The sequence below is a fragment of the Candoia aspera genome, chromosome 4, assembly GCF_035149785.1.
Source record: "Candoia aspera isolate rCanAsp1 chromosome 4, rCanAsp1.hap2, whole genome shotgun sequence".
Taxonomy (NCBI): Eukaryota; Metazoa; Chordata; class Lepidosauria; order Squamata; family Boidae; genus Candoia; species Candoia aspera.
Window position 1 is genome coordinate 91,534,648 of NC_086156.1, and position 26,003 is coordinate 91,560,650.

Consider the following 26,003-nt stretch of genomic DNA (forward strand, 5'->3'; position numbering starts at 1 on the left):
TGTGCATATGTGATGGGAGATGTACTGTATTTGTTGTTGTTCAGTCATTAAAACGTGTTCAACTCTTCATGACCCCATGGACCATAGCACGCCAGGCCTTCCTATCCTCCACTGTCTCCCAGAGTTTGCTCAAATTCATGTTCATTGCATCGGTGATGCTATCTAACCATCTCATCCTCTGCCATCCCCTTCTCCTTTTGCCTTCAATCTCTCCCAGCATCAGGGTCTTTTCCAGTGAGTTCCCTCTTCACATTAGGTGGCCAAAGTATTTGAGCTTCAGCTTCAGTATCTGTCCTTCCAATGAACAGTCAGGGTTGATTTCCTGTAGGATTGACTGATTTGACCTCCTTGCAGTCCAAGCGACTCTTAAGATTCTTCTCCAGCACCACAGTTCAAAAGCATCAATTCTTCAATGCTCAGCCTTCCTTATGGTCCAACTCTCACAGCCATACATCACTACTGGGAAAACCATACCTTTGATTATATGGACCTTTGTTGGCAAGGTGATGTCTCTGCTTTCTAATATGCTGTCTAGGTTTGCCATATCTTTCCTCCCAAGGAGCAGGCACCTTTTAATTTCATGTCTGAAGTCACTGTCTGCGGTGATCTTGGAGCCCAAGAAAATAAAATCTGTCACTACTTCCATTTCATCCCCTTCTATTTGCCAGTAATTGTTGTGGCCAGATGCCATGATCTTAGTTTTGTTTTGTTTTTTATGTTGAGTTTCAAGCCAGCTTTTGCACTCTTCTCTTTCACCCTCATCAAGAGGCTCTTTAGTTCCTCTTCACTTTCTGCCATTAGGGTGGTATCATATGCATATCTGAGGTTGTTGATATTTCTCCTGGCAATCTTAATTCTGGCTTGTGATTCATCCAGCCCGGCATTTCTCGTGATGTCCTCTGCATATAAGTTAAATAAGCAGGGTGACAAAATACAACCTTGTCGTACTCCTTTCCCAATTTTGAACCAATCAGTTGTTCCATGTCTGGTTCTAACTGTTGCTTCCTGACCTGCATACAGGTTTCTCAGGAGACAGGTAAGGTGGCCGGTATTCCCATCTCTGTAAGAATTTGCCAGTTTGTTGTGATCCACACAATCAAAGGGAGATGTATACATGCAATTAAAAAAGACACAGGGGAAAATATATATATATATATATATATATATATATATATATTATTTATTCATTTGACAGTTTTATAAGGCCACCCAACTCACACACCGTGACTCTGGGTAGCTTACAGAAAATGCATGTATGAAGAGGATTGCATGATGCAATTCATGCTCTCTCTTCCTCTCTCTGTGCCAATAGTTCATGTAAAAAAATTGAACTACTATAAACATGCTTATCTGCCATCCATATAAATTATTATCTTGATTATTTTAGAGTTGTTGTATATTACATTCCTGAAATGGAGTCCCAAAGAGCAGCTGATCTGTTTAAATAAAACACAGTCCCCTGATGACAACTATTCTGTGCCCTGGAGAAATACACTTCACTATTCAAATGTAAAGAGATACTCTAAATTAAGCACAGTGGATAAGCATGAGATTCACAACTTTTTAATCCTCAAGGTGAAGAGCAATAGAGAAGAGATTATATTAAGGAAGTGGAGAAATTTAAATAACAACAGGTCTAATTCTCACTTTACTGAAATGCAAATTAACCTTTGTTTTTCTTATTTCTCACTTTCCCAAAAAATGTATATTAAGTTCTATATAAAATGTATGTATTGTGAGAAATGTGCACAGAAGTAGTATACATTTTTTTCTGCAGCCTTTTTCTCCAGAAATCACAAACCTGCACTTTCTAACATTTGGAGCGGATGAAACAGAGAAATTTATCAGATTCTAGGTGCACTCCAGGTGGACTGAAGTGAACTGGACTGGAAAAAACATTCATGCAGAGAATCAGTAAGTTATTCCTAAACCTGACATTTTTCCTCTATTTAATTATCTGCTTCTTTATATTACTTTGATATTCTGTCAGGAGGCAGAAAGGGTTCTCCTTCATTCTCATGAGAGCCCAGTGAGGCAGGCTAAGCCGTGGGATAGTGACAGGCCCACATTGACTCAGTGAACCCAACAATGAAGTAGGGACATCTCCACTCTCTTAGTCCATCACTGACTGTGTATACAGTAGTTATAACTAAAGTTTGGCTTTGGTTCTTGTGTGTGTGTGTGTATTGTTGATGATGATGATGCCACCAACCTATCAGATTCTTAGTGCTCAAAATATTAATATGCTCTATGACAAAATGTAAAAGTGACAATATATCATTTATTGTGTCCCAACTAGAAACCTTTCTCTCTAAATGTTATACAGAAGAGAGCTCTTTTCACCCATTTACAAGCACATGAAATGGTATGGGCTAACCTGATTCCAGGGCCAAGCTGTTCCACAATGAGGGCTTATTATATGACTGGCATTGGCTTTCTCAAAGCAAGCGTCTGTCCAGTCATTGTCCTGTATATACAATTTTATTGCCACCTCCAGGTATTACTTCAAGGATTCCTCCTATGTTATTCAGTGTAGGATAAGTCCTCGACATCTGGGAGGTGATGACTGTCATTCTAAGAAATAAATATCTCCAGCTATGCAACACTTCAGATTTGATTCCAAAAAGGTGCTTTGGAGCACATGGGTGAACAAATGTAGCACCTGTCTGTAAATTCTTAAAGCAGCCACAGATCCTTGTCCCCATGGAGGGAAGGTGGAGCTGCTTTAAAAAGTTTTAATTTTAGGGATGATGCCGTATATCTCATCAACAGTTCCTGACCAATGCTTCTGGCATAGAGATACAGGTAATTCCACTAGACTGAGTAGGATTAAACAGTTTTGATTAATTATGTACCTTCAAGTTGTTGTTGACTCTTAGCAGCCACATAGATAGTTTCTCTGCATGATGATCTGTCCTTAACCTATTCTTTCAGGTTGTCCAATGGTAGGGATTAAAGAGATTTCTCTAATTAAAAAAAAAAAAAAGATACCACAACAGCGGTTATGTGAAGCCCAGCCTCCATAAAGGACCATCTTCTCCAGAGTCCTTTTTATGCTGGCATTGGTGGTGTTTTACCTTATTTACCTGAAATGTTTTACTTTGGGGGTGGGTATAACTAATGTTTCATAAATAGCCTACCAGCATCCCACTGACATCCCATAAAAAGCCAAGATATCATCTACAAAATTCAGTTTTTGCTGCAAAATGCTGTGATTTTGACTGCAGGGCTTTATTTGAAAAATAAAAGCAGGAGTGAAAATTGAGGGCTTCTGAGAGGCAGGCTGCTCTCATTCCTACTCTTATCCCCTCCAAAATTCCCTGAAGTATTCCAGTCATTCTACTGAAGTTCAGTCATTTGGCTACCCAACTTCAGTGGGAGATATTTTGGTGGGACTGGGGAGGGGGGCATAAGAGTTGAAATGAAAGAAAGTTTGCCTCTGTGAAACCTGTTCTTCCCATTGCCTCTGGAAAGGCTAAACAATGGGTGGAAAATATTGGCCTTCAATAACTCTCCAGATGATCATAAAAGCACATTTTAGCTGTAATATTAAAATAAGCTACTCAAGCCATTTTTCCCTTCTGTTTCCTTCTCTAGGCACTGTGAAACTATTGCTGTGCACAAAATGTTTCAGAACACATCTCTGTCTACATTCCTGCTTCTAGAATTCTCAGATACTCGGGAACTGCAGATTCTTCATTTCTCTATGTTTCTGATATTATATTTAACAATTGTAACAGGGAACATTTTTATCATCTCTGCAGTTGCATTTGACCACAGTCTTCATACACCTTTATATTTCTTCCTGATGAACCTGGCTGTGCAGGATTTGTGCTCTGTTTCAGTCATTCTCCCCAAATCTATGATCAATTTCCTGCTGAATACCAGACACATCTCTTACTCTGGATGTGTTGCTCAGGTTCTTTTGTTTTTCTTTTTTTTGTCATCAGATTTTTTTCTTCTCACAGTCATGGCATATGACCGGTATGTTGCCATTTGTAATCCACTGCACTATGAAATGGTGATGAATGAGCAAACTTGCATCCGAATGGTTGTTACTGCATGGCTTGCTGGTCTTGCTTATGGGGTTTTACACACCAGTGGAACTTTTGTGACCCCCTTCTGCTCTAATGTGGTAAATCAGTTCTTCTGTGAGATCCCCCAGTTGCTTAAACTTGCCTGCTCTGACTTACACCTAATTGAATTTGCAGTTGTAGTTGTAAGTGTTGCCATTGGGTTAGGTTGCTGCTGCTTCATTATTGTGACTTATGTACATATCTTCACAGCACTCCTTCGAATTCCTTCCATGCAGGGAAGGCAAAAGGCATTTGCAACTTGTCTTCCCCACATCATTGTATTGTCCATGTTTTTATTTACGGGAAGTGTTGCTTATTTGCGGCCCACCTCTGACACTCCGTCATATCTGGATTTGATTTTTACAATGATATATTCAATGCTTCCTCCTCTGCTGAATCCAGTTATTTACAGCATGAGAAACAAGGCAATTAAAAAAGCTCTCTCAAAACTATTTAGTGGAAAACACTGTTCTCTGAATATGTTATCTAGGTTGAAATAGAAATTGGATTAGTATGTAGTTATATCTTTGTCACTGTAATCCATGAGCCACACATTTTTAAACTTTTAATATTTTTTTTAAAAAAAATAATAAGTTCTTGGTCTGGAACCTTCAGCTGATAGAGATTGTAGCAGCCAGGATGATGCATAGATTGCCCTAGTGCATGATTCTACTGTATTTTGAAACAAAGGCACTAACTTCCTATCACAACAATGCAGAGATAGTTTTGCACAGAAGGGATTACTTCCTGGTTATTAACCTGGTGATTGCATGCTCAGAAACTCTTGATACCCAACTTTCACCAGGCTGTCCCATTTTAAGATAAGGCACCATATGTAACTCCAGGTAATACATTTCCTAAGGTTTCTGTCCACAGCTTCTATCCACTACCTTTTTTGTAAAACACATACTGTTTCTTTCAGAATAGAAAGCCCATAAAACTTGGTCACTGAAAATGTTTTACATTAAAATAGAATTGTCCTACTGATCATTTTGGTACTTGGGCTGCAATTGTTGGCTCTGAAAGAAATAGTCATGGGAATCCAGAGATGGAAGCAAGGGAGAGCAAATGAGAAAATGTGCATTGTGATGTCACAACACAAACTCTTCCCCTTTTGCACTTGAATCATGACATTGTACACAAGTACACAAGAGACAGAATTTGTGCCATGACATCACAACACATGCTTTGTCATTTTTGCACCATCACAGTTTGTACTGGACACCTCTGGGAATAAATCTTTTTTTTTTAATAGAATCAAGCCTGAAGAATTACCTTAACATATGTACTAGTAGGCTCCCTGCTGCAGAGCTAGCCATACGATTTCATGGAGAGTGTATTTGAAAATATATAAAAAGCAGAATGAAGAATAATTTGGCATCCTCTATTTAATTATAATTGCAAGGAACTACTCTGAGAGTCACTTTCCATCTTGCCAGTCTAACAAGTCTTAGGATAGATCCCTTATTTCCTAGTTACAAGAAGCAATTGGCAATAAAATATCTTGGATAATGAATGAGTATGCAATACTTGAAAATATATTTGAAGAACCCTTTATCTGTAAAGGAAATTCTGAAGAAAGGAGCCTGCAGTAACATGATGGCCACTGTGTGTTTATTTAGTCTCCTCCTCCTCCTCCTCCTCCTCCTCCTCCTCCTCCTCCTCCTCCTCCTCCTCCTCCTCCTCCTCCTCTTCCTCTTCCTCTTCCTCTTCCTTTTCTTCTCCCAGTCTGGACAGAAAATACCAGGGTGCCTAGGTATGCTAGCAGAAGAGTTAGGGAAATTATGATGGCCAGGAGACTTTCTTGAACTGTGCAGTCTGTATGGCCTTTCATTGTATCAAAACCCAAGACAACCCAGGCTTTACAGGCAACATCCAGCTGCTGGAAGGAAGGTGTGTTCCAGGCACTGTAGACAATTGGAAATTGATTTATCAGTACGTTAGAATGAAGTGGGGTAGGCCAACTGCTGGGAAAGGCTTAAAATGGCTCAGGACAGAAATTAGTATTTTTGAAACTGGGCTTCAGAACATGGGTAGAGAACGTATTTGTGTTTGCCAAGGAATGGGTGGAGAATAACTTCATCTGTTGCTTTACTCAAGAAATGTTGGTTGGTCCACACCAATAAGGGAGAAAGCAGAAAGTGTAGATCTGGCCTGAAAGCAAAGTTTTGTTTCTGTCCTGCAACAAAGGCAGTAGGAAATCCTGAGATTAGCAATCTCATAGACAAAAAGCAAGCAAAATGAAAGAAAAAAAAGGGGACACAGAGTGAATATCTAATTCTTTATCTATATCCAGTAATAAGTAAAAAAGGAATATAACATATATAATATAAATATAACATGTCTTGTCATGGAGATTACAGTGACAAATACAAACAATACATCATTTTATTAAAATTCTCTTTAAGCCAGAACATATTGTAAATTTCCATCCTTTCAACCACATATTTTTCCACTGATCCATTTGTATACAGTAGCCAAAGTTTTTAGCCCATTTTATCATACATTCTTTCACTTGTTCTTTTTCTGTCTTATATTTGAACAAAGGTTTATACATTTAAGCAGTAACATGTTCATCATTTGTCCATAATTTTATTTCAAACTCAGTTTTGCATTGTTCAAAACAATAAAATATGTTATCCACATTAAACCTTTCTGATAATTGTACATAAGAAAACCATTGACATGAATATCCTTATGTTGTCGAATCTTCTTTTGATTTTATTTTACAATCCCCTTGAGAAAATTCTGGTACATTACCATAAGTTAACCGTTTATATTTACTTATCATTTCTCATCTATAAAATGCTTCTTGTGCTGAAAGCCACAAAGACATTTTTGGGTACATCCTAGAATTATATTTATTCCACACTGTATGAATGGCCTGCCTGTCATAGTGATTTTTGAAATCTACATAAGCCTTAGCTTTATCATACCATAGATATCCATGCCACCCAAATCTCAGATCATGTCCTTCTACCTCCAATAACCTTGTATTTCTTAACAACACCCACTCTTTCATCCCAACTAAGCAGCATGTGGCAAAATATAATTTGAAATCCGGTAGGCTTAATCCTCCTCTTTCCTTTGCAACTTATAATACCCTATATTTAACTCAAGGGTTTTTTTTTTTCTCCTTACAAATTTAGCTATATCCTTCTGTCATTGTTTAAATGGTACTTCGGTTGTCAACACAGGTATTGTCTGAAACAAAAATACCATTCTAGGTAAAACATTCATCTTAATCACAGAAATTTGCTCCAACAATGACAATTGCACTTTGTCCCATCTCGACATATCCTTTTAAAGTTCATTTCATGTCTTAACATAATTATTTTGAAATAACATACAATTCATATTTCTCATGGTACTACCAAAGTATTTCACCTTCTCAATCTCAAACCTGACTTATTCATCAATTCTCTTTGATCTTGTGTTTTCATGTTTTGTGTTACCATCTTTGTCTTCTGTTTATGAGTCTTGAATGCCACAAATTCTTTTAATTGACTCATTAAAAGTTCAATTCCCTTTAAAGGGTCTGCCAAAACCAAAATCAAGTCATCCACAAAAGCTCTCAACTTGTATGACTCTTTTTTAATCTTCTCACCCACAATCCTCTCATTTTGCCTATTCAATATTTCAACAACTAATATAAACAGAAGAGGTGACTGTGCAATCTTGTCTTGTTCCTTTTTGTATCTCACATGGCTTGGTTAAATCTCCATTAACAATTATTTTTGCCATCTGTGAAGTATAAATCGATTTCACCCATGTTATAAAATTCTCTCCAAAATTCTTATCTTATAGAACATTAAACAAGAAAGTCCAAGTCAGTTGTCAAAAGCCCTCTCTGCATCTAAAAATATAAATGTGGCTTGTTTTTCATTATGTTATTCCAAATATTCCAACACAGTTCTAACATTATAATTTAATCATTCTAACATTAAAACCCATTTTATTCATCAGTTCTGTTTGATCTTGTATCTTCATGGTTTTGTTTTGCTTTTTTTTTTGCTAGCATATTTGCCTTCTGTTTATTAATCTTGAAACCTGCTAATGTCCCAAATTCTTTTAATCAATAATCTCTGAAATATATCTTGTGTGACTATTTTTTCTGTAGGTTGCTCTAGTGAGCTTGCTCTCTTAAAATCCCTTCCTCTCCAATCCCTCCACCCTGTGAGGGGGAAGGGGGAGAAAAAAAAAAGCAGATGATTTCTGCAACTAGTCTTTCCTTGCTTGACCCTTTCCCACGGCCAGCATGATCACATTGCTTTTGATGTGTAGAAGAGCAAATAGCTAATTCTCTTACAATCCCTTTCTCTCTAATCTCTCCAATCTATGGTGGGTGGAGAGAGAAGCAGGCATTCCAAAGGGCAGGGGAGTGGTTAGAGGCAAACAAAAGCCGAGGGTGTGAAACTGAGTAGTCTTATCTCTTTCCAGTCAGAAAGCACAGTCATGGTCACATGATTTCCCGTTTAGTGATTGCTTTGCTTGGTGGTGGAGTTGCCAGTCCCAGTTAGGGTTATTCAGCAAGGACTATCTAAATAATTCAATGTTAATAATATCTAAGTAGCACTTCATATACATAAATGTGTGTTTGTGAATTATTTTTTGGATACTCTCTTCACTTGATCAGAGAAATTTAATTCTTCTCCTGCTACCAGGCACTAAACAGGATATATTATGCATTGCAAGTGCATTGCATATCTGGCATTGAAGGAAAAAAAAAAATGATTTGTAGCATAGATGATTATATGTGAGACACTAGTTTGGAAGAGTTTAAAACAGCGGTGTCTTTTTTAATCTTCTGCTATTGTTCTGTTCAACTACATGATCCCAGGAAAAGGTGCAATTGTTTCAAGGATTGCTGACCAGTGCTACTTGATTGCCCCATACACTCTGAAAGTGAGATTTAAAATGAATTTAAAAATAAATGACTAAGAGAAATAAAGAAGGCAGTATCTGACATTGGGGGAAGAGTATATTCCCACATTTGTTTTCTTACCCTTGACGTAATTATATAGGAGATGAGAGGGTATTGTTTCATTTGTTTTCTTGAAAGATGAAAAGTAATATTTCATTTTTTTTTAATTGACAGAGCTTATTATCATAAGATTTCCAACTTCATATAATAAGGTGTGAAATTGTGGAATGGAGTTCCACTTAATCCTACTCTTCAGTTTTATACTCTAAGTGTGCTTCTACTCTTTCCCATTGATATAAGTGACCTCGGACCAAAAAGTCTTGACAGAGCAATCTTAATGTCATTATTTCTCATGCTATAGATTAATGGATTCATCATGGGTGGAATAATGGAATACATTACTGTAATGGCAAAATCAAGTTGGGATGGTTTGTCAGATATGGGCCTCAGATAAGCAAAGCAACCAGTAAACAAAAAAATGGAGAAGACAATGAGGTGTGGTAGGCAAGTGGAGAAAGCCTTTTTTCTTCCTTGGATAGAAGGAATTCTCAGAACAGCAAGGAAGATCTCCACATAAGTAACAACAATAAAGACAAAACAACAAAATGCTAATGTAATACTAAATACTACAACTCCAATTTCAGTTACATATAAACCAGAGCAGGCAATCTTAAGTAAATGTGGGATCTCACAGTAAAACTGATTGATAGCATTAGAGCAGAAAGGGGTAAGAAAAGTCCCAATGGTGTTTAATACAGCATTGAAAAGGCTGGCAATCCACACACTGCCAACCATTTGGGTGCAGCCTTTCCTGTTTATTTTCATGTCATAATGTAAAGGATTGCAAATAGCAACATACCGATCATATGCCATAACAGTAAGAAGAGAAATATCAGAGTCTACAAAGAATAGAAACAAAAGGACTTGAGTTACACATTCAGGATAAGAAATCTGCTGTATGTTCATAAATGAATTGATAATTGACTTGGGAACAATGACTGAAACTGAACCAATGTTCTGCAGAGCTAAATTCATTAGGAAGAAGTACATTGGTGTGTGAAGGTGAGAGTCGAAAACAACTGCAGAGATAATCAGGAAGTTCCCAGTTAGTGTAATTAAATACAGAATCAGAAATATAGAGGCATACATAATCTGAAGTTCCCGAATGTTTGAGAATTCCAGGAGAAGAAATACAGATGTGTCATTATCCATTTTTGGTCACAGATATCACAACCTTAGAAGAAAAGGGAGCACTGTTAAAATATTTCCTATTCATTTCCATGTGGAGAATTTTGAATAGTAAGTTGTATTAGTTCAGTCAAGATTAAACTAAATTTTGATCTTTCCAATGTAGATCAGCAGTTACATCCATAGCACTTCAATTTTCTTGTATTAATTTAAAGTTCAGGGGTGTGGTGTCAATTACAGCTCTTTAGCAAGCAACCATGCCTTGTGATTATAATCAAGATAATCAGAGCTAGGAGAAAAAAATATTTAGCATTAGGAAATAAAGAAACTGCACATTTCTATATAAGTGAGATGAATTGGCAAGACTTTAAAGTAACAGTGAGAGAGAAAAGTGAAACAAATAGATGTTATTATTATTATGTGTGGGTAATCTACAGTTAGATTTACAGACCAAGACTGATGGAAATGTAATAATTCAAGTCCTAACCAAGAACCTAAGAATTATTAAGTAAGTGTCTAAGAATATAGGCAGTTCCAAGCAGGGTGGTATTCGGTAAAATTAGGGTGTTCAGGTCTGATAATATTTCTAGAGATTGAGGCAATCCTTTAGGTATTAGATGATGATGATGATGATGATGATGATGATGATGATGATGACGATGATGACGATGATGATGATGATTCACAGTAGCTTTGTATCTCCTGCTGGGAATTTGTATTTGAATTGCCTCCTGCATAGATCTTTGTTAAAATTTGTACATCTCATCCCATGCAAACAGTTCCCCCCTGCCGGCTGTCACATCAACATGGTGTGTGTGTGTGTGTGTGTATAAAAAAATCCCTTCTCACTCCTATGGGCGGTCTGTGTCTTCCTCAACCTCAGGTCCTCTACCAGAGGCCTGGGAGTTTGAGGGTTCTGTGCAGTATCTTTGTCATGAGTAAGGATGGCGAGCAGGGGGCTCTCACCCAGACTGTCAAGCGCATGCGTAGCACTGAGGAACTGTTCAGCCATTCAAAGAGACACAGATCGGGACCGCCTTAACCTTTGGGGTTTATATGGCTGGGTTTTCCCACGCTTTCTCAGTTTGTTAGGATTCTTGTTAAGTACTACTAATAAATATTAGAGACCAAGTCCTCGCCTCAGTGTGTTTCCTGGTAATCAGGACAATCTTAGCTGTTCCTAACACTGCACTCTTCTGGACAGAGAGCTCTGATGTTGTTCCTGGGATCTGTTGGAGCCACTTTCCCAGCTTGGGGGTCACAGCCCCAAGTGCCCCTACCTACCACTAGGACCACCTTGGCCTTCACTTTCCACATCCTCTCTAATTCCTCCTTCAGGCCCTGGTACTTCTCCAGCTTCTCATATTCCTTCTTCCTGATGTTGCTGTCACTTGGCACTGCTACATCTATCACCACCACTGTCTTTTGATCCTTGTCTACTACCACAAAGTCTGGTTGATCAGCCAGTACATGCCTGTCTGTCTGGATCTGGAAGTGACACATGATCTTAACCCTGTTATTCTCCACAACCTTCTGTTGAATCTCCCATCTGGACATGGGAGGGTCTAGCCCATACATTGTGCAGATGTTCCTGTACACAATGCCAGCTACTTGGTTGTGCCATTCAGTGTATGCTGTTCCTGCCTGCTGTGTGCATGTGTGTGTACATACGCATACATATACACATACATACACACACACACACAAGGTAAATATATAGATTTATAGATCTACTACAATATATAGAAAATGTAAGAGGAGGAAAAATGGAGAAGGACATATGATGAAAAAGATGGATGGATAAACAATATTTGGAATATGAAGGATGAAAAAAGGCAAAATGGAGAAATTCATTCCTTACTTTTCTCATTAATTCTCTTCTAATCTGCTTTTAGGTTATTGGGTGTTCGCGTTAATCTGTTCCTTGAAGTTCTTTTATTCCTCCTATGAAACTTGTCATTGCATATGTAGTTCCCCCCAATCAGTATTGGCTGTAAAGGCTTTTCTGTAACACAATAGCTTTATTAAGTCTTCCTTAGCTTCACAGAAACTTGCTCAACTCCCAGGAGTCCTGCACAGCTCATGAGAACAACCACTAAGGCCTTCTTCCCCCTTCCTTTTGATTTTTGCTTTTCTTGTCATAACATGATAAGCTAATAAACCCTATAATCCATATAATTCAGGAGATTGTTATGCCTTTTTGAAGTTTGTATACTAGATTAAAATGGAGATTTTTCAGATAGAGCTGAGTTGAATGTTAAACCTAACTTTGTTACATATACTTTTTTTCATATGGCACAGGAGCTATTGTTTAATGGCATGTATGTTTGGAAAAAGAAAAATGAAGACTCTTTTTTTTAAAAAAAAATTCTGCATATTCTGAAACTCAGCCATGTCCTTAGCAGAGTAATTTTCCAGTACAACATAATGCATATTGTTTTAAAAAATAATCCCAAATTGGACAGGCAGAGGCCAAAGGTGTACCTATATTTTTAAAATGTAAGAGATGGTCAAGACATCACTATGCATTTTTTTAAACATGTAAATGCCCTGGTAGTCTAACAGCAGGACTCTAGAACCACTGAGCTATTACCAATGAAACTTCTGCAGCTACTCCTGAAGAAAACATGAAGATATATGTGGGTTTACGAGGACATTCCAAGAAAAACTAGAGAAGTGGTGATGCCTCTCTTCAGTGAACCCAGCATAGCTGTAAGGATTTTGGATTTTTAAAAGATTAACTAAACCTTGTTAAGTTCTTTATCATCATCATCAACAACAACTATTAATGCTACTACATCCCCCAGTCTATCTCCAGATTTCCTTTTTTCTATTCCAAAGGAGAAAGGAAATATGTTGGACTTTTAAAAGATTAACTAAAACTTGTCAAGTTCCTATTCCCTTCTATTATCACTATCACTATCACTTTCATTACCATTACCATCATCAACAAGTACATTCCCCAGTCAATCTGCAGATTTTTCTGTTTTCTTTTCCAGAGGAGAAAGGAAATATGGTAGATTGCTTTTGATTAGGAGAGGGGTTCATACAACCATGAATTCTGCTTCCGATGAAATCCCCAAAATTCCAAATATTGGGATTTCCAATTCTTTTGCACGTCCATAGAAGTAGCCTCTACTATGTACAAAACACATTGGTAACATTATCATTATTATTTTCAAATTCAGTGAGTATTATATCTTAGAAATATAGAAATTTTCCAGGTGTGTGACAAACTGCAAACTGTGCTATTCCATATACAGTAAATTGTAACAAATAGATTTTAATTTTTATTTATTTATTTATTTATTTATTTATTTATTTATTTATTACATTTATCTGCCACCCATCTCACACACAATGACTCTGGGCAGCTTACAAAGAATACAAAGAATATAAAAGTATATAAATACAATATAAATATTGAATATAAAATATAAAATTCAAGATGGAAAATAAGGTCTTTTCATGGCACCCTCATGGGGACAATCACTCCCATGAGCAGCTGTCGCCTCTCCCATCCCAGGCCAATGCTTAATACTTAAAATTTAATTAAATAACTTAAACTTCTACTACTTTGTTTATAATACAAAAAGCTTCACTGCTAGTTTCTTCCTCAATATTTACTTAGTAACAGACTTAGGAATGCTAACAGCTTCTCTCCTTAATACTCTCTTGACCAGTTATCCAGTGCCTGCACCCTGTGAAATTTACTCTACCACCATCTAGAATCCAGGTCTGCATATTCTTTCTGCTGGCTGATTTCTGCAGACTCTTCTTTTGCTTCAGCTGCCTTAGGGATCTTCCTGCTTCTTCTCATTGGCCATGGATCCTTTGGCTTCTGACTCTCCCATGCATGCATGCCTCTGTTCCATGCCTCTCACTCCAGCAGCATCTCTTGTCAAACCTAGAAGATTCCCACCTCTTACTTTGTTTATCTGCTATGGCTCCTTTTTTCGTTCTTTCTTTTGAAACCTGCATCCCAACTTGTAGGTGATTCTAAGAAGTTTTAAACTTTGTTTCCCATTCTCTGCTAGTTCCTAACTGTCAAACTGGGCAGTTGATAAACCACTGAAGAGAAGAAAAAAAAACCTTTGATCTTGACAGTTAAATGAAACATTATTTCTCTTTCAGGGCAGTTCATCCTTCCACACAGTGTGAAACTATGGGATGGTCTTCACATTATGCCTAAACTTCCATATGTCTACTCCTACTCTTGTCAATTAAAATAAGAGTCCTCAGACCAAAAAGTCTTGAAAGAGCAACTTCAATGTCCTTGTTTCTCAAGCTGTATATTAATGGGTTTAACATGGGTGGAACAATGGAATACATTATTGTAATTACAAAATCAATGTGTGATGGCGTGTCAGATGGCGTCCTCAGGTAAGCAAATGAAGAAGTAAATAAAAATAAGGAAAAAACTGTGATGTGAGGAAAGCAAGTGGAGAAGGCCTTTTTCCTTCCCTGTATAGAAGAGATTTTTGAAACAGCAATAAAGATCTGTACGTAAGTAACAATGATGAAGGCAAAACAACCAAATGCTAACATAAAACTAAACGCTATACCTCCAATTTCAATTGCATATGAATCTGAGCAGGCAAGCTTAAGTAACTGTGGGATTTCACAGTAAAACTGATTGATCACATTAGAGCAGAAATGAGTAGTAAAAGTTCCAATAGTGTTTAATACAGCATTGAGAAAGCTGGCAATCCACACACTGCCAATAATTTTGGTGCAAGCCTTCCTGTTCATTATCAATTCATATTGTAACGGATTGCAAATAGCAATGTAGCGATCATATGCCATGACAGTAAGAAGAGAAATATCAGAGTCTACAAAGAAGACAAACAAGAGGACTTGAACAACGCATCCAGAATAAGAAATATGTTGTGCATTAATAATGGAATTGATAACAGATTTGGGGACAATGAATGAAACAGAACCAATATCTTGTAGGGCTAAGTTTGCCAGGAAGAAGTACATGGGGGTGTGAAGGTGAGAGTCAAAAGCAACTGCAGAGATAATGAGAATGTTCCCTATTATTGTCATTAAATACAGAATCAAAAATATAGCTCTGTACATAACCTGCAGTTCCCTAATCTTTCCAGTAGAATTCCAGTAGAATTCCAGTAGAAGAAATGCAGATGTGTCATTATCCATTGTTTGGTCACAAATATCAGAATCCTAGAAGAAAAGGGAGATCTGTTAAAACATTTCTCTTGAAGACATTCAAACAGCAAACTTTATATATTCAGTGAATATTAAATTAAAATATCATTTTCCAAATATCTATAAACAGTTCCAAACATAAGCATCCCTTCCTTACCACTTCAGTTGTCTTGCATTAAATTTAAATTTAAAGGTATTGTGTCAATTGTATCTATCTAACAGTAATCCTTCCTCATGTTAGCACTTATACTCTTCAATTCAAAGGCAGTGGAGAATCTCATTTTTATTTCTTTTAAATAATAAAAAAGATACCTGCAAATTTATGCATAGGTAATATGGAAAAGTAGTCAAAATTTCAGGGGTGAGAAAACTAAAACTAGGAAAGGGAGATCCAGCTCCATTTGGATCATTTTTAAAAAGTAATTTTCACCCAAATATATAATTTTCTTCTGAAACACAATAGAAAGAATTGGAAAGAATGAAAAGAGACATTTTTAAATGTATCTTCAAGGGAAGGTTTAGGTCTCAAGTGGCATGGCTTGAATGTTTGTCAATTCTGTCACATTCATAATTACAACCTCAATTTTTCTGTCATTCCCCTTTCTTTAATAGCTGTAGGAACAGATTTTTTTTCTGTCCATATTGTGGCTAGCTGCATGAAATTAATTTATCACATCATTTTATCATCTTAATGTTTCTTCATAAATGCCCTTGAAAAGACTTCAGAGAAAGAAAACTTTTTAGTTTGTCTGCATCTGAACCATATGATAATCAAACAGATTTATAATAATCTGTAGGATTCAGGTTTAATATAATCCACACTCCAATGGAGTTCCTACTGCACAGAACAGAAAATAAGTAAAGAGAACAAAAATATAATCTTAGTTTACATGAATTAGACTTCTCTACAATTTGAACTCACTAATGCAGCTTGTAGAAAAAATGTGTAAAAATTTAAAGACAGCTGAATATGTCCCCTCCAGGCCCTCAAAATGGAAGAGACGTAGAAAGGTCTGAATTAAGGGAGGGGAAGGGGGGAAATGCTTTCTGCATAGAACAGTCCTGAAATGTGAAGGTCACTAATTCCATCCCAACAGTTTCTTCTGGTTGTCACATCAACAATGTAAGTATGTAGATTTCTTTAGCAGGAGGAAGAGAAGGATGAAGAAGAGAAAAAAAGAAGAAGAGAGGAATATATAAAAAAATGCTAAATGAATAGATAAACAGCCTTAGAATATAAGCATGTGAATAACAAGGAAAGCAGGCAAAACTGGAAAAAACATTGGCTTACTCTCCTCTTCTAATCTGATTTTAGTCTATTAGGTGTTCATTTTCATGTTTCTGGAAGCTCTTTTATTCCTCCTTTGAAACTGATCATTGTATATGTACTTCCCTCCTATCAATATTAGTTTTAAAAGGTTTTATGTATCAGAATAGTTCTATCAGCTCTTCAGAGACTTGCTTGGCTCCCAGGGGTCCTGCACAGCTGATCAGAATAAGCTCTGGGGCCTTTTTTACCCCCTTCTTCACTTTTATTTTTGCTTTGCTTTTCCTAATTAACATAATAGGCTCTAGAATCAATATAAGTCAGAAGATTGTTATGCAAGCTAAAAAGCCTAGCATTTAACCAATTCCAGAGACTATTGCATCTTTCCAAAGGCCAGGAGATCTCTTTGCATTTTATTTAACTTGTAAATGACCTAGTGTCCTTATATAGCAGCACTGTAGAAGCAGTGAGATCTAAGCAGTGAGATGTTCTCCAGCTTTTACTGAAAGAAATGCAAACACATGACAGTTTACAAGGCCATTCTAGGAAACAATGAAGAAGGGTGAAGGCTCCTTTTCAGTTATAGGCTTTAAAAAAAATAGTCTTGAAGTGGAAATGTCTTTAATTTTTCTTCTTTTCTCTTTATCTCATCCAAAATAGCTTTTGTTTTCTCTTGGCTCTTCTTTTTAAGGTCACTGTTACATTGTCAATAACCTTTTATAAAAGCTTTACTTGCATCCCAAATCATTTTTAAATCAGTACCTTTACCTAAATTATTTTCAAAAAAGTATTTTAATTTATTTTCACAATCCTCTAGTGTTTTTTTTTCCTGTATAAACATTTCATTTAAACTCCATCTAAAAGAATTGGATTTCCCTTTATAAACCAAACTCACAGGATTATGATCCAAAAAAGACATCTCTACTTTATGAACTCTTGTAGCCAAATTCCCTTCAGCAAAGGATCGTTACCTTGTCATGGTGCTGGAGCTTGAGCACCTCAATGATGCCATGACCTAAATCGTGAAGGGCCACCCAAGACGGGAAGGTCATGACAGAGAGGTCAGACTAAATGCGATCCCTGGGGAAGGTAATGGCAACCCACCCCAGTATTCTTGCCGTGAAAACTAAATGGATCAGTACAACCAGAGATATGTCAGTATACCATCGGAAGATGAGACCCCCAGGTTGGAAGATGGTCAAAATGCTACTGGGGAGGAACAGAGGATGAGCTCAACTAGCCCCAGACATGATGATGCAGCTAGCTCAAAGCCGAAAGGATGGCTAGCAGCCGACGGTGCTGGTGGTGAACGGCAAATCCGATGTTCTAAGGATTAACACACCATTGGAACCTGGAATGTAAGATCTATGAGCCAAGGCAAATTGGATGTGGTTATTGGTGAGATGTCAAGATTAAAGATAGACATTTTGGGTGTCAGTGAACTGAAATGGACTGGAATGGGCCACTTCACATAAGATGACCACCAGATCTACTACTGTGGACAAGAGGACCACAGAAAAAATGGAGTAGCCTTCATAATTAATAGTAAAGTGGCTAAAGCAGTGCTTGGATACAATCCAAAAAATGATAGAATGTTCTCAATAAAGTACAGGAAAAAAATTATAGACTCTATATAGCTTTCACTCCCCTACTTGAGATCTGAATACTAACAGATGTAAGGCTTCTTTGGAAGAGAAATGATTATGTGTAAGAAGAAAAGATTTGTAAAACCATTACTGAGCAAGCATTCTTTCAGTCCTAAAAAACACCATAAGTATTGGTCATGGAGAACATGAACTGAATTTAATCTTATTAAAGTCAAATTACAATCTAACAAAATGTTATGTCCATATCTACATAAACACCTTAAAACAACATTTGCACACAAAACACACATACGCATACACAAAAATGAGCCCTTGCTTTCAAAATATTCACTGCTGAATATATCCTGATTCTTTTAAAGGTATTCTAAGATCAACAAATATTTTTCTCCAAATTATTTTTGGATTTCCACTTTACAAAGGAACATATTTCCTGAACCACTACCAGTAGACCAGGATATAGGTCTATACTATGGGTATACTGAAGTTGGAATCAGGCACAGCTGAACAGCTCAACCATCAAACACTTGGTCTATTTCCACCTCCTTCAACTGGAATCAGACTGGACTCATATCTATCTACACTGCCTTACATATGCCAAGGACTATCCCTGTTAGACATAAGCAGTGAATCTGGGTCAGTCTCAATAACATGTCAATAGCATGTGCAGGAATGAGAGACAGAGCTTGAGTTTGGGAATAATAATCAGCAGCCACCTGGATTAAAAGGTGAATATTTGATTTGGGACACATATTTTCATGCCTGTAGCCACTGTTGGGAATGCTTTAAATAATTTCTGGAGCCACACTTTTGCCCTATGCAACCACCACATATATATTTCATGCTAAACAAAAGAAATGAAAGTTTACTTGAGACTTCAAAAGATTGAGAAATGACCTTCCATTCTCATATTTTTTTCCTAATCTGAGACAATAAGAATATGAAACTATGAGAGAGATTTCACATTAAACCTATTGTTTTCTTTTGTCCCTATTTGCAATTACATTTACCATTGAAATAAATCTCCTGAGCCCAAGAATTCTTGCCAGAGCAACTTTAATATCTTTGTTTCTCATGCTATAGATTAATGGATTCAACATAGGAAGAATAATTGAATACATTATTGTAATAATGAAATCAAGGTGCAATGGTTTGTCAGACTGAGGCCTCAGGTAAGCAAATGAGGAAGAAAACAAAAATATGGAGAAAACTGTGAGGTGGGGAAAACAAGTGGAGAAGGCCTTTTTCCTTCCCTGAACAGAAGGGATTTTTGAAACAACAGAGAAGATCTGTACATATGTAACAATAATGAACACAAAACAACCAAATATTAAAGTCAAAGTAAATATTATATATCCAATTTCAACTACATATAAATCTGAGCAGGCAAACTTAAGTAACTGTGGGATTTCACAGTAGAACTGATTGATTGTATTAGAGCAGAAATGATTAGCAAAAGTTCCCATTGTGTTTAATACAGCATTGAAAAAGCTGGTAATCCACACACTGCCAACCATTTTGGTGCAGATCTTTCTGCTCATTATCATATCATATTTTAAAGGATTGCAAATGGCAACAAACCGATCATATGCCATGACAGTAAGGATGCCAACATCAGAGCCCAGGAAAAAGACAAACAAGAGGACTTGAGCAACACACCCTGAATAAGAAATGTACCTTCTATTCATTACCAAATTAAGAACAGCTTTGGGAATGATGACTGAAACAGAACCAAGGTCTTGCAGGGCTAAATTCATCAGGAAGAAGTACATGGGTGTGTGAAGGTGAGAATCCAAAGCAACTGCAGAGATGATGAGAAAGTTCCCAGTTATTGTCATTAAATAGAGTACCAGGAATAAAGTTAAGTACATAATCTTTATTTCCCATATCTTTGAGAATTCAAAGAGAAGAAACACAGATGTGTCATTACCCATTTTTGTAGACCCTAGAAGAAAAAGGAGACCTGTTAAAGTATTTCCTATTTATTTCAGTCAGGCGACATTAGAATAGAAACTTTTATATTTACGGTGAAGGTTAAATTAAAATGTAATTCTCCAAAAAGGTATGCAAGAATTTTAAGTAAAAACTTTACATCCTCACCCCTATATTATCTTGGCTTTCTCTGAAGTTTGCTTTTTTTTTTTTTTTTTTTTTTGGTGTCTTGTACTGATTTTTATAAGCAATGACAACGAATGGCAACATTTTTTAATCTTGAACTGAAATGTTTTTGTTCTTATTTTAATTGAAAACTTTACAGATTTCTTCATAAATGAAAACAGCAGACATCCATTTGAAATGTTCAGTGACAGTTGGAATCTCTATGTGTTGCACCATATAGAAATTAGATAAATTAGGGTTGCCCCCCAACCTCTTCTAACACGGATTGTATTTTTTTTAACAGCTACTCTGCTGGGATATATAATATGGTCCCTGATTATTTGTTGAAAAAAAAAAAAAACATTTACTATAAGATACATATTTCTTCATAAATACAAACATAAATTACTTTACATTATAAAATAATGGATTGCAAAGAAAAAATAATTGCCAATTTATTACTCTAGAGAGTGATTCAGTCTAAAAATGACCTGGTTGAAAGTAAATTTAGTCATACTAAGAAAAAACAGCTCTATTATTCTGTAATAGCAATATGAATATGTTGTTTCTGTCCATGCTGGGATTAGCCACATCAAGTTCTTTTGTAAAGTGCAGATAAGGAGAATTATCCTTGATTTCCCCCCCACCAATATATTTTAAATTTTCTTAGAGAGAAAGGAAAAGTACCTTGGTGTAATGATTGCCTATTCCAATAAAAGGAGTCTCATCAGTAATTACTAGAGAAAACTAATTTATTGAATGAATAGTATGCAAAGTACGAAGAAAGCTGAGAATGAGCAAAAGCGCGCCAAATGCAAACTTAAAAAGCCTTGCTCCCGTTGCGAACCCTCCCCTCAGGCTAGCATAGCAACCACCCACCCCAGATGCAAGCAACCGTTAGAATCGGCCTGAGAAAGTAACCTTGAACAGCAGAGATAACCCAAACATACATTCCAGAAGATCACAAGTCAGCACAAAGGAAATTTACCAGCGTGGCCAGGCAGGCACGCAACTGCAGATATGACATGTGAAACGTTACGAGGAACCATAAACATCGGAACGGGAACATGACATACCGCCCCCCCACAAAGAAAAAACTTAATTGTTAAGGTGCAGGTTTATCAGGGTAAGCAGCATGAAACTGAGCAACCAAGTGGGGAGAGCGCACATGTTGTGCAGGGACCCACTCTGGATGAGAGAAATGCTTCCAGCGAATCAGATATTGCAGAGTGGAATGGAAACGTCTAGAGTCTAGTATTTCCTTGACTTCAAAATGTTGTTGACCATCAATCATTATGGGGGGAGGTGCAGGCGGCTCAGGATGCCAATGGGTAGACTCCACGAATGGTTTAAGCAAACTGCAATGAAAAACAGGGTGTAAGCGCTTGAGATTGTGAGGTAAGTCCAACTTAAAGGTAACAGGATTAATCTGAGCAACAATAGGAAATGGACCTATGAACTTGGGCGCCAGTTTTTTGGATGGTTGAGGGGATTTGATGTATTTGGTGGAAAGGTATACCCTATCCCCTATTTGAAAAAGAGGTTGTGGTGCCCTTTTTTCGTTGGCATGTCGTTGATAAGTGGCTTGAGCATCGGCTAAAGCTTGCTGTAGTTTTGGCCAGGAATCTGCCAGTTGTGAGGCCCAATCGGTCGGGGAGGTGGGCGAAGTAGACGGTGGAGGCAATTCAGGAATAGGGACAAAGTCATGGCCGAATACAGTACGAAAGGGCACCGCCCCAGTACTTTGATGCACAGCATTATTGTAAGCAACTTCAGCAAATGGCAGGAGGTCTACCCAGTTGTCTTGTTGATAATTAACAAAAGCACGTAAATATTGCTCCAACGTGGCATTAACCGCCTCAGTATTCCCATCCGTTTGGGGATGAAAAGCCGTGGATAGCGCCTGTTTAGTGCCCAATAGTTTCATAAATTCCCGCCAAAAGCGTGAAGTAAATTGTGTTCCTCTGTCGGTCACCAAGCGGGCGGGGCTACCGTGTAATCTGTACACGTGAACTAGAAAGAGGCGTGCCAGCTGTTTTGCAGATGGTAGAGACGCACAAGGGACGAAATGAGCTTGCTTCGAGAAAAAATCCTTAACAACCCAAATGACAGTCTTTCTCTGGCTAGGAGGTAGATCCACAATAAAATCCATAGAGATTTCCTTCCAGGGGTGGGAGGGATTGGCCACTGGCTGCACAAAGCCCTGGGTTTTCCCCCCTTTTCGTTTTGCAGTAGCACAGACAGGGCAAGACTTGACATAGGCTTTTACATCTCTCCGGAGGGTTGGCCACCAGAACTGTCGGCGCACTAGATGAATAGTTTTTGTAAAGCCAAAATGCCCAGCTGTTTTATCGTCATGAGACCTGAATAGCACGGTTTTGCGCAAGGTTACAGGCACATAGAGGCGATCATCTTTCCATGCCAAACCTTGCTTCAAAGTAACCTCGCTCTGATTGTTTTGCAACCAAGTATCCGATTTCAACTCTGCCAGAAACCTTTGTTGCAAATCTGCAGGAACGGATACATGTATCACGCTAGGACCGGCAGGGGTGTCAGGTTGCTGCGCTCGCGTCTGACTGCGAGTGACTGCTGCTAGTGCCATTTGGGAATCTGTCCAGAGGGTTCCCACCACATCTGGGGCTGTTCCTGAATCCTGGGGTTGGCGCGACAGTGCATCAGCTAAAAAGTTTTTCTTTCCCGGAATGAATCTGAGTTTAAAATCAAAGCGGCTGAAGTACTGAGCCCATCACACTTGCTTAGGGCTGAGCTTACGAGAGGCAGTAAGGGACTCCAAGTTTTTATGATCAGTCCACACTTCAAAAGGGTGTGCCGCCCCCTCCAATAGATGCCTCCAATTCTCCAAAGCGGCTTTCACCACAAAAGCCTCCTTCTCCCAAACATGCCAGTGTCTCTCTGTCTCAGAGAATTTACGTGACAGATAAGCACAAGGCTTTAATTGTCCTTGCTCATCGCCTTGCAATAAGAGGGCACCAATAGAAAAGTCTGAGGCATCGACTTGCACCACAAATGGTTTGTCAGGATCAGGGTGTTGCAAGATTGGTTCAGAGGTAAACAGTCGCTTGAGTTGGTCAAACGCCTGTTGACAAGCAGGCATCCATTTTAGGAGTGCCCCTGGATTCTTTGATTTGCGGGTGTCTCCCACACCCTTTGTTTTGAGTAATTCGGTTAGGGGTAAGGCAATCTCAGCAATTTTTTCCAAAAATGGACAATAAAAATTCGCAAATCCAAGGAACGATTGTAGTTGTTTGCGTGTGCGTGGGGGCTCCCATACTAAAATAGCCTCAATTTTGGCAGGATCCATTTCAATGCCTTTATCTGAAATCCTATAGCCCAAATAATCAATTTGTGTTTGATGAAATGCACATTTCGATAGCTTGGCATACAAGTCAGCCTTTCTCAATTTGGTTAACACTTGCCTAACCAATTGCACATGTTCCCTCATGGTTTTTGAATATATTAACACATCATCTAAATAAACCAAAACCCCATTGAACAAGTGGTCGTGCAAGACCTCATTTATCAACTGCATAAAAACCCCAGGTGCCCCAGCCAATCCAAACGGTAACACTTTATACTGAAAAGCCCCAAATGCACAATTAAAAGCTGTTTTCCATTCATCCCCCTCCCGAATGCGAATGTGATAATACGCCTCCCTTAAGTCCAATTTAGAGAAGATTTTCCCCCCCGCCAAGTGGGCCAACATTTCCTTGATGACCGGGAGGGGAGATTTGTTTAATAGGGAGACTGCATTTAACCCACGGAAATCCGTGCATAGTCTTAAAGTTCCGTCTTTCTTTGATCTAAAGAGTACTGGAGCACCCACTGGTGAATTGGCTGGTTCTATGAAGCCCCGCTGTAAGTTTTTGTCTATGAATTCACGAAGAGTAGCCAATTCCTTTGGGGTCATTGCATATACCTTTGGTCTGGGCAACTTGGCATTGGGAAGAATTTCAATGGCACAGTCAGTTTTCCGATGAGGCGGCAGCCGATCTGCCTCCTTCTCCCCAAACACATCGGCAAAGTCCTGGTATTTGTCCGGTAGCCCTTCCAATGGTACAGCGAGGGTATGCAGCGTTGACAGTGCTGCCCTCCCCACATTGGTATCCTCCTCATCATCATCCCCAGGAGGGGCTTTATAGAACCCATCTGCAAAAGTAACAGTTCGGTGTACCCAGTTTATACTAGGGTTCTGTTGAACAAACCAAGGCATCCCCAGAATGACCAAGGGACCACCCACCGGTGCAACTACAAAGGGCAACTTTTCCCAGTGGCTACCCAGTTGCAAAGCCACTAACGCTGTAGACTGGGTGACTGGTTTTCCCCCCGATATAGATCCATCCAATTGGGTGAAAATCATGGGACGTTTCAACGGGAAGGTGGGTAACTCCAAAGCAGCTACTACATCAGGATGCATTAAGGAACGTGAGCATCCAGAATCAATCATAGCCCATAGTTCCACAGTTTTTGTAGGGGAACCGAGCTTAAGTCTCACAGTTAACATTGGGAAATTTCCACTCACCAAGACATGATCGCGCCCCTCTTCTTCCACCTGCTCTTTGGCGCTTTTTAGAGCAGGTGGCTGGAGTTTTCCGCCGGTTGGGAGGCTTCTTTTTCGTCTTGCCCACCATAAAACAAGTCCACATCCTCCACCAGCTCTGCTACTGTCGCTTTCAGCTTCCTCGGTGCCACTGGTGATTTCCCCCCCGATCTGTCTCTCCGTTCCTCTGGCTTCCTGCGGGGACATGCAGCTGCCAGGTGCCCCTCCTTACCACACCGCAGGCACAATCCTTTGGCAAAACGGCTTTCTTTTTCTTCTTGCCACGACCGTCTCACTGGTTTGCTAGCAGTAGCTGCTGGCCTTGTAGGTTTCCCCATCGCTTGTTGTTTGGGACCTCTTTTAGTTTGAGTATACTTAGCTTAGGCTTGCTCAACCTTCGCAGCCAATTGTATCCACTCATACAGCGTTGCTGGGTCGTCCCGTACAACTGCCCATCGTAGTATATCTGGTCTTAGTCCATCTTTGAACATCTCTACAAGGGTGGTGGCAGACCAATCCTCTACTTTGCCAGAGAGTGCTTGAAACTCCAGCGCATAATCCGAGACTGATCTGGAGCCTTGAACCAACTCCCTTAGGGCTACCTTTGCTTTTTCCTCAGCTAGAGGATCACCAAAATGCATTTTCATTGCCCACATGAAATCATCAAAGCAATCCAACTCCAAAGCGTCCATGTCAACCAGTCTCACGAACCAGTCTGCTGCCCTCTCCTCTAGTTGGGTCGCGACAGCATTAATCTTAGCCCGCTCAGAACGAAACACGCTCCCAAACTCTTCCATATAGCTGTGTGCATTTGTCAAAAAAAATGACAGCTTTGTGGGATCCCCATTAAACTTCACATTAAAGTCTAGATATCGGACCCGGGTTGGGCTATCGTGTCTCTTTTTGTGCTTAGCCTTTCGTGGCTGTGGTGGCTCTTCCTCCTGCACCTCTGGCACTATTTCTTGAGCCTCTGCCAGTCAAAGTTTCACACGTCTCCCCCCCTCCCGGCTCCATCCTCTCTCCTTCTGCTCCCTACTTGGGGAAGGTAAGGAGGCTTTCTTTGGAGGCCTGCTCGGCGGGGGCCCTCCCCCCCAATATTTCCATTGCTTTCCCTGTTTGT

At 38.7% G+C, this 26,003-nt stretch overlaps 4 protein-coding genes across 4 annotated transcripts; 1 reads left to right on the forward strand and 3 right to left on the reverse strand.

Moving 5' to 3' along the window:
• The first annotated feature begins 3,625 nt into the window (after positions 1-3,625).
• Positions 3,626-4,576, forward strand: LOC134496630 (olfactory receptor 14A16-like). The gene has a single exon (XM_063302341.1). The coding sequence runs from the start codon at positions 3,626-3,628 to the stop codon at positions 4,574-4,576; it is 951 nt and encodes a 316-aa protein (XP_063158411.1).
• A 4,682-nt stretch (positions 4,577-9,258) lies between these two features.
• Positions 9,259-10,212, reverse strand: LOC134496631 (olfactory receptor 14A16-like). Its single transcript, XM_063302342.1, has one exon. The coding sequence runs from the start codon at positions 10,210-10,212 to the stop codon at positions 9,259-9,261; it is 954 nt and encodes a 317-aa protein (XP_063158412.1).
• Positions 10,213-14,376: 4,164 nt separating this feature from the next.
• On the reverse strand, positions 14,377-15,348 carry LOC134496632 (olfactory receptor 14A16-like). Its single transcript, XM_063302344.1, has one exon. The coding sequence runs from the start codon at positions 15,346-15,348 to the stop codon at positions 14,377-14,379; it is 972 nt and encodes a 323-aa protein (XP_063158414.1).
• A 3,851-nt stretch (positions 15,349-19,199) lies between these two features.
• Positions 19,200-20,162, reverse strand: LOC134496633 (olfactory receptor 14A16-like). The gene has a single exon (XM_063302345.1). It carries the CDS (start codon positions 20,160-20,162, stop codon positions 19,200-19,202), a length of 963 nt encoding a protein of 320 aa, XP_063158415.1.
• Between the last annotated feature and the right edge of the window lie 5,841 nt (positions 20,163-26,003).

Bases quoted from the DNA above. Each gene is read 5' to 3' on its own strand.
- LOC134496630 (XM_063302341.1), top strand. From the start codon at position 3,626: ATGTTTCAGAACACATCTCTGTCTACATTCCTGCTTCTAGAATTCTCA.
- LOC134496631 (XM_063302342.1), bottom strand. From the start codon at position 10,212: ATGGATAATGACACATCTGTATTTCTTCTCCTGGAATTCTCAAACATT.
- LOC134496632 (XM_063302344.1), bottom strand. From the start codon at position 15,348: ATGGATAATGACACATCTGCATTTCTTCTACTGGAATTCTACTGGAAT.
- LOC134496633 (XM_063302345.1), bottom strand. From the start codon at position 20,162: ATGGGTAATGACACATCTGTGTTTCTTCTCTTTGAATTCTCAAAGATA.